This window comes from Scyliorhinus torazame, chromosome 8 (assembly GCF_047496885.1).
Source record: "Scyliorhinus torazame isolate Kashiwa2021f chromosome 8, sScyTor2.1, whole genome shotgun sequence".
NCBI classification, from domain to species: domain Eukaryota; kingdom Metazoa; phylum Chordata; class Chondrichthyes; order Carcharhiniformes; family Scyliorhinidae; genus Scyliorhinus; species Scyliorhinus torazame.
The window spans coordinates 85,235,846-85,247,870 of record NC_092714.1 but is presented as its reverse complement, the minus strand read 5'-3'; the positions used below and the strand labels follow the sequence as shown (position 1 = coordinate 85,247,870).

General features: G+C 46.2%; 1 protein-coding gene across 1 annotated transcript in view; it reads left to right on the top strand.

Annotated features, from left to right (window-relative positions):
- Positions 1 to 12,025, top strand: part of nsun3 (NOP2/Sun RNA methyltransferase 3) — a 56,627-nt gene that overhangs the window by 5,048 nt on the left and 39,554 nt on the right. Inside the window, exon 2 of the mRNA XM_072513913.1 lies at positions 9,168 to 9,283. Coding sequence (XP_072370014.1) covers positions 9,168 to 9,283 — 116 coding nt within the window. The remainder of the gene's footprint in view (positions 1 to 9,167; positions 9,284 to 12,025) is intronic.

Here is a 12,025-nt window from a genome sequence, read left to right as displayed (position 1 = left end):
TCGTCCAGATCATTTATGTATATCACAAACATTAGTGGTCCGAGCACGGTTCCCTGTGGAACACCAATAGTCACCTTTCTCCATTTTGAGACACTCCCTTCCACCACGACTCTCTGTCTCCTGTTGCCCAGCCAGTTCTTTATCCATCTAGCTAGTACACCCTGAACCCCATACGACTTCACTTTTTCCATCAACCTGCTATGGGAAACTTTATCAAACGCCTTAATGAAGTCCATGTATATGACATCTACAGCCTTTCCCTCATCAATTAACTTTGTCACTTCCTCAAAGAATTCCATTAGGTTTGTAAGACATGACCTTCCCTGCACAAAACCATGCTGCCTATCACTGATAAGTCTATTTTCTTCCATGTGAATAGATCCTATCCCTCAGTATCTTCTCCAACAATTTGCCTACCACTGGCGTCAAGCACACAGGTCTATAATTCCTTGGATTATCCCTGCTACCCTTCTTAAACAAAGGGACAACATCAGCAATTCTCCAGTCCTCCAGGACCTCACTTGTGCTCAAGGATGCTGCACAGATATCTGTTAAGGCCCCAGCTATTTCGTCCCTCGCTTCCCTCAGTAACCTGGGATAGATCCCATCCGGACCTGGGGACCTGTCCACCTCAATGCCTTTTAGAATACCCAAAACTTCCCCCTTCCTTATGCCGACTTGACCTAGAGAATTTAAACGTCCATCCCTAGCCTCAACATCCGTCATGTCCCTCTCCTTGGTGAATACCGATGCAAAGTACTCATTAAGAATCTCACCTATTTCCTCTGACTCCACGCATAAATTCCCCCTTTTGTCTTTGAGTGGGCCAATCCTTTCTCTAGTTACCCTCTTGCTCCTTATATACAAATAAAAGGCGTTGGGATTTTCCTTAACCCTGTGAGCCAAAGATATTTCATGACCCCTTTTAGCCCTCTTTCTTGCGCGTTTGAGATTTGTCCTACTTTCCCGATATTCCTCCAAAGCTTCATCAGTTTTAAGTCGCCTAGATCTTATGTATGCTTCCTTTTTCATCTTCGCTAGTCTCACAATTCCACCCGTCATCCATAGTTCCCTAATCTTGCCATTTCTATCCCTCATTTTCACAGGGACATGTCTGTCCTGCACTCTAATCATCCTTTCCTTAAAAGACTCCCACATTTCAAATGTGGATTTACCCTTAAACAGCTGCTCCCTATCCACATTCCCTAGCTCCAGCCGAATTTTCTTATACTTGGCCTTTCCCCAATTTAGCACTCTTCCTTTATGACCACTCTCGTCTTCGTCCATGAGTATTCTAAAACTTAATGAATTGTGATCGCCATTCCCAAAGTAATCACTGACTGAAACTTCAACCACCTGGCCGGGATCATTCCCCAATACCAGGTCCAGTATGGCCCCTTCCCGAGTTGGACTATTTCCATACTGCTCTTAAAAAAAAACTCGCCTGGATGCTCCTTACAAATTTTGCTCAATCTACGCCGCCAACACCACATGAGTCCCATTCAATGTTGGGGAAGTTAAAATCTCCCATCACGACCCCCCTATTGCTCCTACCTTTTTCTATAATCTGTCTACATATTTGTACCTCTACTTCACGCTCGCTTTTGGGAGGCCTGTAGTAAAGTCCCAACAATGTTACTGCACCCTTCCTATTTCTTAGCTCTACCCATATTGCCTCAGTGCTCGAATCCTCCATCGTGTCCTGCTTAATCACAGCTGTGATATAATCTCTGACCAGTAATCCAACTCCTCCACCACTTTTACCTCCCTCTCTATCCCTCCAGAAGCATCTATACCCTGGGATATTTAGTTGATAATCTTGCCCTTCCCTCAACCATGTCTCAGTAATACCAATAACATCATATTCCCAGGTACTAATCCAAGCCCTAAGTTCATCTGCCTTACCTGCTACACTTCTCACATTGAAACAAATGCACCTCAGACCAGCTGTCCCTTTGCGTTCATCATCTCTTCCCTGTCTACTCTTCCCCTTAGTCACATTGAGTTTATTATCTAGTACCTTACTGGCTTTAGTTGCTGCCACTTTACTGACCTCTAACTTCCTAATCTGGTTCCCACCTCCTCTGCCACATTAGTTTAAAACCTCCCCAACAGTGTTAGCAAAAGCACCCCCTAGGACATTGGTTCCAGTCCTGCCTAGGTGTAGACCATCCTGATTTGTAATGGTCCCACCGCCCCTAGAACCGGTTCCAAAGTCCCAAAAATCTGAACCCCTCCCTCCTGCACCATCTCTCAAGCCACATATTCTGACTATTCTTGAATTTCTACTCTGACTGTCTCGTGGCACTGGTAGCAATCCTGAGATTACTACCTTTTTGAGGCCCTACTTTTTAACTTATCTGCTAACTCCCGAAATTCTGATTGTAGGACCCCATCCCGTTTTTTACCTATATCGTTGGCACCTATATGCACCACGACAACTGGCTGCTCACCCTCCCCCTTCAGTATGTCATGCAGCCGATCTGAGACATAAGAACTAGGAGCAGGAGTAGGCCATCTGGCCCCTCGAGCCTGCTCCACCATTCAATGAGATCATGGCTGATCTTTTGTGGACTCAGCTCCACTTTCCGGCCCGAACACCATAACCTTAATCCCTTTATTCTTCAAAAAACTATCTATCTTTATCTTAAAAATATTTAATGAAGGAGCCTCTACTGCTTCACTGGGCAAGGAATTCCATAGATTCACAACCCTTTGGGTGAAGATGTTCCTCCTAAACTCAGTCCTAAATCTACTTCCCCTTATTTTGAGGCTATGCCCCCTAGTTCTGCTTTCACCCACCAGTGGAAACAACCTGCCCGCATCTATCCTATCTATTCCCTTCATAATCTTATGTTTCTATAAGATCCCTCCTCATCCTTCTAAATTCCAACGAGTACAGTCCCAGTCTACTCAACCTCTCCTCGTAATCCAAGCCCTTCAACTCTGGGATTAACCTAGTGAATCTCCTCTGCACACCTTCCAGTGCCAGTACGTCCTTTCTCAAGTAAGGAGACCAAAATTGAACACAATACTCCAGGTGTGGCCTCACTAACGCCTTATACAATTGCAGCAGGAGCTCCCTAGTCTTAAACTCCATCCCTCTAGCAATGAAGGACAAAATTCCATTTGCCTTCTTAATCACCTGTTGCCCCTGTAAACCAACTTTTTGCGACTCATGCACCAGCACACCCAGGTCTCTCTGCACAGCAGCATGTTTTAATATTTTATCTTTTAAATAATAATCCCTTTTGCTGTTATTCCTACCAAAATGGATAACCTCACATTTGTCAACATTGTATTCCATCTGCCAGACCCTAGCCCATTCACTTAGCCTATCCAAATCCCTCTGCAGACTTCCAGTATCCTCTGCACTTTTTGCTTTACCACTTATCTTAGTGTCGTCTGCAAACTTGGACACATTGCCCTTGGTCCCCAACTCCAAATCATCTATGTAAATTGTGAACAGTTGTGGGCCCAACACTGATCCCTGAGGGACACCACTAGCTACTGATTGCCAACCAGAGACACACCCATTAATCCCCACTCTTTGCTTTCTATTAATTAACCAATCCTCTATCCATGCTACTACTTTCCCCTTAATGCCGTGCATCTTTATCTTATGCAGCAACCTTTTGTGTGGCACCTTGTCAAAGGCTTTCTGGAAATCCAGATATTTCACATCCTTTGGCTCCCCGTTATCTACCGCACTGTTAATGTCCTCAGAAAATTCCAATAAATTAGTTAGGCACGACCTGCCCTTTATGAACCCATGCTGCGTCTGCCCAATGGGACAATTTCCATCCAGATGCCTCGCTATTTCTTCCTTGATGATAGATTCCAGCATCTTCCCTACTACCGAAGTTAAGCTCACTGGCCGCTTTCTGCCTACCTCCTTTTTTAAACAGTGGTGTCACGTTTGCTAATTTCCAATCCGCTGGGACCGCCCCAGAGTCTTGTGAATTTTGGTAAATTATCACTAGTGCATTTGCAATTTCCCTAGCCATCTCTTTTAGCACTCTGGGATGCATTCCATCAGGTCCAGGAGACTGGTCTACCTTTAGCCCCATTAGCTTGCCCATCACTACCTCCTTGGTGATAACAATCCTCTCAAGGTCCTCACCTGTCATAGCCTCATTTCCATCAGTCACTGGCATGTTATTTGTGTCTTCCACTGAAGACCGACCCAAAAAACCTGTTCAGTTCCTCAGCCATTTCCTCACCTCCCATTATTAAATCTCCCTTCTCATCCTCTAAAGGACCAAAAAACGTACCTTAGTCACTCTTTTTTGTTTTATGTATTTGTAGAAACTTTTACTATCTGTTTTTATATTCTGAGCAAGTTTACTCTCATAATCTATCTTACTCTTTATAGCTTTTTTAGTAGCTTTCTGTTGCCCCCTAAAGATTTCCCAGTCCTCTAGTCTCCCACTGATCTTTGCTACTTTGTATGTTTTTTCCTTCAATTTGATACTCTCCCTTATTTCCTTAGATATCCACGGTCGATTTTTCCTCTTTTTACCGTCCTTTTTGTTGGTATAAACCTTTGCTGAGCACTGTGAAAAATCACTTGGAAGGTTCTCCACTGTTTCATAGAATTTACAGTGCAGAAGGAGGCCATTCAGCCCATCGAGTCTGCACCGGCTCTTGGAAAGAACACCCTACCCAAGGTCAAGCCCTCCACCCTATCCCCACAACCCAGCAACCCCACCCAACACTAAGAGCAATTTTGGACACTAAGGGCAATTTATCACGGCCAATCCACCTAACCTGCACATCTTTGGACTGTGGGAGGAAACCGGAGCACCCGGAGGAAACCCACGCACACACTGGGAGGACGTGCAGACTCTGCACAGACAGTGACCCAAGCCGGAATCGAACCTGGGACCCTGGAGCTGTGAAACAATTGTGCTATCCACAATGCTAGCGTGCTGCATTGTTCCTCAACTGTTACACCATAAAGTCTTTGCTCCCAGTCTACCTTAGCTAGTTCTTCTCTCATCCCATTGTAATCTCCTTTGTTTGAGCACAAAACACTAGTGCTTGATTTTACCTTCTCACCCTCCATCTGTATTTTAAATTCCACCATATTGTGATCGCTCCTTCCGAGAGGATCCCTAACTATGAGATCCTGAATCAATCCTGTCTCATTACACAGGACCAGATCTAGGACCGCTTGTTCCCTCGTAGGTTCCATTACATTCTGTTCTAGGAAACTATCGCGGATGCATTCTATAAACTCCTCAAGGCTGCCTTGACCGACCTGGTTAAACCAATCAACATGTAGATTAAAATCCCCCATGATAACTGCTGTACCATTTCTACATGCATCAGTTATTTCTTTGTTTATTGCCTGCCCCACCATAATGTTACTATTTGGTGGCCTACAGATTACTCGCATCCCTGACCCGTGCACCCTGGAGGCAACATACCATTCGGGAGTCTCGTTTTCGACCACAAAAACGCCTGTCTACTCCCCTTACGATTGAATCCCCTATGACTATACCCCTGCCAGTCTTTTTCCCGCCTTTCTGTGCAGCAGAGCCAGCAACGGTGCCATGAGACTGGCTACTACTGCCTTCTCCTGGTGAGTCATCTCCCCCAACAGTATCCAAAATGGTATACCTGTTTTGGAGGGAGATGACTGCAGGGGACACCTGCACTGCCTTCCTGCTCTTTCTCTGCCTTTTGGTCACCCATTCCCTGTCTCCCTCACCAATCCTAATCTGCGGTGTGACCAACTCACTGAACGTGCTATCCACAACCTCTTCAGCATCACAGATACTCCAAAGTGAGTCCATCCGCAGCTCCAGAGCCATCATGCGGCCTAACAGGAGCTGCCGCTGGACACACTTCCCGCACATGAAGGAGTCAGGGACATAGGCCACGTCCCTGAACTCCCACATTGAGCATGAGGAGCATAACACAGGTCTGGGATCTCCTGCCATTTTTACATTTTACCGTAACTGATTACAAATATAATATAAAATAATGAATAAATGAAAGGAATAAAGATTTTACTCACTAATCACAATACTTACCAACACACGAAGAGTTAAATTTCTCCCAGCTACTGCAAATTGAAGCGCTTTCTTTATCAGCCAATCAGGTCACTGCTTTGCTGTGATGTCACTCTTCAATGTAAGTTTTTAAAAAGGCCGACAGAGCGCTGGCCACTGCTCCCGCCGAAAACCTGAAGGCCGCTTCTCCGGCAGCTGTGTCCCCGCCACTCTCCTCGCGCTCTTTTATCCTGTGTCCCCGCCGCTCTCCTCACGCTCTTATGCTGTGTCCCCACCGCAGTCCTCGCGCTATTTTATCCTATGTCCCCGCAGCTCTCCTCACGCCCTTTTAACCTGTGTCCCCTCCGCGCTCCTCGCGCTCTTTTATCCTGTGTCCCCGCCGCTCTCTCTTTTATCCTGTGTCCCCGCCGCTCTCCTCGCGTTCTTTTATCCTGTGTCCCTGCCACTCTCCTCGCGCTCTTTTATCCTGCGTCCCCGCCGCTCTCTCTTTTATCCTGTGCCCCCGCCGCTCTCTTTGCGTTCTTTTATCCTGTGTCCCCGCAGCTCTCCTCGCGCTCATTTATCCTGTGTCCCCGTCGCTCTCCTCGCGATCTTTTATCCTGTGTCCCTGCCACTCTCTTTGCGTTCTTTTATCCTGTGTCCCTGCCACTCTCCTCGCGCTCTTTTATCCTGTGTCCCCGCCGCTCTCCTCGCGCTCTTTTATCCTGTGTCCCCACCGCTCTCCTCACGCTCTTTTATCCTGTGTCCCCGCCGCTCTCGCGCTCTTTTATCCTATGTCCCCGCAGCTCTCTCTTTTATCCTGTGCCCCCGCCGCTCTCTTTGCTTTCGTTTATCCTGTGTCCCCGCAGCTCTCCTCGCGCTCATTTATCCTGTGTCCCCGCCGCTGTCCTCGCGCTCTTTTATCCTGTGTCCCTGCCGCTCTCCTCGCGCTCTTTTATCCTGTGTCTCCGCCACTCTCTTCGCGTTCTTTTATCCTGTGTCCCTGCCACTCTCCTCGCGCTCTTTTATCCTGTGTCCCCGCCGCTCTCCTCGCGCTCTTTTATCCTGTGTCCCCACCGCTCTCCTCGCGCTCTTTTATCCTGTGTCCCCGCCGCTTTCCTCGCGCTCTTTTATCCTATGTCCCCGCAGCTCTCTCTTTTATCCTGTGCCCCCGCCGCTCTCTTTGCTTTCTTTTATCCTGTGTCCCCGCAGCTCTCCTCGCGCTCATTTATCCTGTGTCCCCGTCGCTCTCCTCGCGCTCTTTTATCCTGTGTCCCCACCGCTCTCCTCGCGCTCTTTTATCCTATGTCCCCGCAGCTCTCCTCGCGCTCTTTTAACCTGTGTCCCCGCCGCGCTCCACGCGCTCTTTTATCCTGTGTCCCCGCCGCTCTCTCTTTTATCCTGTGTCCCCACCGCTCTCCTCACGCTCTTTTATCCTGTGTCCCCGCAGCTCTCCTCGCGCTCTTTTATCCTGTGTCCCCTCCGCTCTCCTCGCGCTCTTTTATCCTGTGTCCCTGCCGCTCTCCTCGCGCTCTTTTCTCCTGTGTCCCCGCAGCTCTCCTCGCGCTCTTTTATGCTGTGTCCCCGCAGCTCTCCTCGCGCTCTTTTATCCTGTGTCCCTTCCGCTCTCCTCGTGCTCTTTTATCCTGTGTCCCCGCTGCTCTCCTCGCGCTCTTTTATCCTGTGACCCCCGCCGCTCTCCTCGCGCTCTTTCACTGCAAATAAAGGTAAAAATATAACACTTCACCAGCAACCACTGCGCCCCACACGAGAACAGCAATCAGCTGTTATGGGCCTGTGCAAACAATTTAAACCTTTACTACTTACCCAGCAGTCACTCTGTCCTCACTCTGACTGGATTCAGCCGGAAACTCCCAACAGTAAGTTTAATATTTTTTTTTACTCCCCTTCTCATCAAGCACTCACTCAGCAACTACTGCGCCCCGCACGATAACACCTCAGGGAAAAGAAAACTACTTGCCAATCACCAGCCAATCACTTACCTGCAGGCTGTGATGTCACGGTTCAACTTCTTTCTTCTTCTACCTGCCCTCGAGTCTCCCTCTTGATCTTTACTCGGCTGGGATCCTGACAGTGATTGTCTTTTTTTTTTTGGTTAGAGGAGGAGGAGGTAGGGAGGGAAACACTGAAGAAGTGTTTCTGGTTTAACTGTCACTTGACAACAGCTCCTCCACAAACCACCTTCAAGATACGGTGACCGCAAAGTACTGATGCAAATTTTCCCGGCAACAGCCAATCAGCAGCTCCGCTCTGCTGACCTCTGCTGGATGCTTGCCTTCACTTGAACACCAAGGGTGCCTTGATCAGGTACACTTTCTGGATGCAGTGACCGCAATGCACTGATGCAAATTTTCTCCGCAACAGCCAATTAGCAGCTCCGCTTTACTGCCCTCTGCTGGATAATGGATAATTCTCCTCAAACAGCAAAGGAATTATTGCAAGGTATTGAAGTATTGCAAAGATATTGGAATGTATTTTATTTTTAAATGTTGCGGAAAATGCAACACAATTTTGTTTTTGTTGATCATGAACACCTTCCCTCTCTTTTCCTCTGAAGGTTGTGTTACGGTTAGCTCAGTTGGCTGAACAGCTGGTTTGTGATGCAGAGCAATGCCAACAGCGTGAGTTCAATGCCTGAACTGACTGAGGTTATCTATGAACCGTTTGCCTCTCCTGTGACCCTCAGGTTAAATCACCACCAGTCAGCTCTCTCGCAAAAAGAAAAGAGCTGCCTATGGGCCTCTGGGACTATGGTAACTTTCATTTCACACACTACGGTATAGCGAACAACCCTTCAGTACCTTTGCACAACTGGTCATTTTACATATTTATTTCTTCTTGGCACCTTTCCCAACCCCCAAAAACTTGCCAGCATTTAAAAGAGAGAATTTGATTTGCTTTCACTGTTGTTTCAATGTAATCTGCATCTGCACAGTACATGACGGGCACATAAGAATTCTTGCTGCATGTTTACCACCATTTGAGAACTGATCTCTAATAGTTTGCACTGGATGCAGGAAGTCTATCATTGTTTGTTCCACATAGCAAAAACAGGGGCATAGGAGATGAGATCAAGTAAAAAAAACAGATTCATAGTGAACAAACAGAGTTGGCGGGAATAATTACTGTTGTCCATTTTGTTTTTAGGCAAGCAAGAAGTCTCGTATCAGACAGAAACCACAGAAACAAATTTGCAAACCAGTTTTGGAATATTTTGATGAAAGATATGGGCAAGAACTTGCCGAATTATGGGACAAAGTCAGGTAATGAGATAATTTCCTTCCTAGTAAATTACATTGAAAAAAACATAAATATTGTAAAATTATCTTACCAAATACAAATAAAGTCATACGTGTAATAGATGTGACCCTGATTTCAATTTAATGTCTCATCTGAGATGCGTCACCTTCAGTAATACAGCTGTCTGTCAGTATTGCATTAAAGTCTCAGCCGAAGGTACACACTCCAGCCTCTAGAATGAGACTTATGCACATGGTGATCTAACTAGGAGGCATAAATCCTACTACTGTGCCAAGTCTGACACCCAAGAAAAGCAGCTGAAAGACTATTTTCTGTGCTGAAATCGGCATGATTCTTTCCACCAATTCCTAACATTGTCTATCGTACAGGTAGGATCAAATCTTCAAAGCACAAAATGGGTGCCATGTAGAGACCAAACATTCTTCAATTTGGTGGATATTAGTCTCATAAATGTCTGGTCAGTAAGATAGCTTGCAACAGAGAGCAATACTAACAAGGAATGATACTTCTGATATTAAAGGATATTTGTTTTAGAATGTGGCTGCTTTTCATCAGCTTATGCAACAAATTTGTTAGAACATTAGTTATTTTCTTTCATAGTTGCAAAGTCAAGATGTTAAATCTGGCAATATTTGCTTTCCAATCCTCAGATGGCCTCACACCTTTCAGACATATGTCTGTGATTTGAGAGTATAATAAATAAAACTAGAATATTGATTTTATAGCAATATAGTCATTAATCTTTTTCAGTACTAGCATATATTACCATCATTTATATGCTTTTCCCTTCTGGATGTGTAAATGTACTGTACCGGCACTAGCTATTTAGCTTTTGCTAAGTTTTTTAATATTGTGTATTACCTGCATTACTAGGCCATTAAAATGAGCTTATTATTTTGTTCATCCATCATATTTTGTCCTTGGGCAGGGCCTCACCAAAAGTATCTCACGTTCTTGAACTACTTACTGCGGAAGAGTAGCTGTGATGGTTTTCTGTTGCTGCCAATACTGAAGATCCCAATTTCCCCTTACACCGGGGGTGAACTCATACCCTCCAGACATTAGTACTGTCACTGGATATGGTATTAGAACCAACATTCTAACCTCTGCTTACTTGGGCGGTCTGGAGTGATACAGAATCTAAACCTTCTGGCTTAAGAGTTGGTAATGCTACCTCAGTTAGGTGATCAAAATGTGATGGATGTTAAACCAGTATTCAGAGCTTGCACTCTAGCCTCCATTCACTGGGGCTGTCTGGAGGGGGTCTCAGACCCTTCACCTAAATCAGTGGTGGAAATGCTATTGCTGAGCGTATCTATTAATTCTAAATTTTCATTAGAGTTAATGGAACGATGTCTGAACTTCAGAACAATGACATTTATATATTTTGGAGACTTCTTCAGGTGATGGCTCTGTCTCCTACTGGTATCTGATTGGCTACATAACGTTGGGACCACCTGTAACTAATTAGCATCGCAAAGTCCTGTTGCTCCTGGAGCTAACTGGCATCAGTTGACCCATATGTCTTATTAACAGAGCAAGCAATCTGTAGAATAGAGTAGCTGTACTGTCCAATTTCCAGCTCCTCAGCACAGCAACCAGTGGAATCCAGGGGAAACCTCAGTTACAGCACAAGCAGGGTCTTTCCATCCAAAGACTTGGGCTGGATTCTCCACACCGTGACACCAAAATCGCGTTCGGCGACGATGCAGAGAATCCTTTTTCCCGCACAACATCGGGCCTGGCGCAGGTTCCGCTATTCTCCGCCCCTGAAAAGCGGCGTACGGGGGGAGTACCCCGCGCCGAGTATCCACGGCCTCACCCCGCTATACTCTGTTCCCAACCAGCCGAATTCCCGACGGCATGGTTCTAACATGGTCCTGCCGTTCGGGAACCTTGCGTGGCGGCTGCGAACTCGGTCCGGGACCGCCACAGTTGGATGAGGGCCGATAGGGGGCGGGGGGGGGGGGGGGAGGGCTTTATTTGGGACTGGGGGCTATGTGTTCGGGCGGTCTGGGTCGGGCGAATGACCTGTGACCCGGAAGTGCGGGGTGCCGTATCGGCAGCTGGAGCAGTGAGCTCCACGACAGCTGCCTGCTAGCCCCCGGCAAAATCGCGAATCTGTGGCCTTTTTGACCCCAGCTTTCCTGACGTAAAAGACCACAGTTTTCACGACGGCGTGGGGACTTAGTCCCAAAAACGGAGAATCCAGCCGAAGGTTAGTTTATTTCCTTGGTTAATTTGGAGCTTACTGCCTTTCAATCTTCCTCAGCAAGAATGTATTTTGATGCAGCAAATTGTGGAAATTTTGTTGCATGTATTATTTATTGCAGGGTGACATCTGAGAAAGTCCAATCGTGTAGTACTCTTAGTGGTATATGTTTAAGTACAGTATTGTAAAGTTCATCTGAAACTTTATGATGAACTTGGACCCCTGAGAAATTAAACGTCGGAGCTTACATCTGCTCCATTTTTACTGTGCTTGATTTATTATATTAAGCACTTGCGTTCGTCAGGGTCTTGTGGTCATTGGCAAAATAACACTCTCCGTTCAACTCAAAAAGCCCGCTCACAAAATTTTACCAAACCCTAGAATATGGACTTCCTCTTTTCTGATGCTAGTTTAAGCTTGCCTCCTTCGTCAGAGCATTTTTAGGATCTGTGGCCAGGGCAGACAGCAGGGAGACTGTTCAACCACCAGATTGAAAAATACCGTAAAAATATAAATTGCACCTAAATCATTG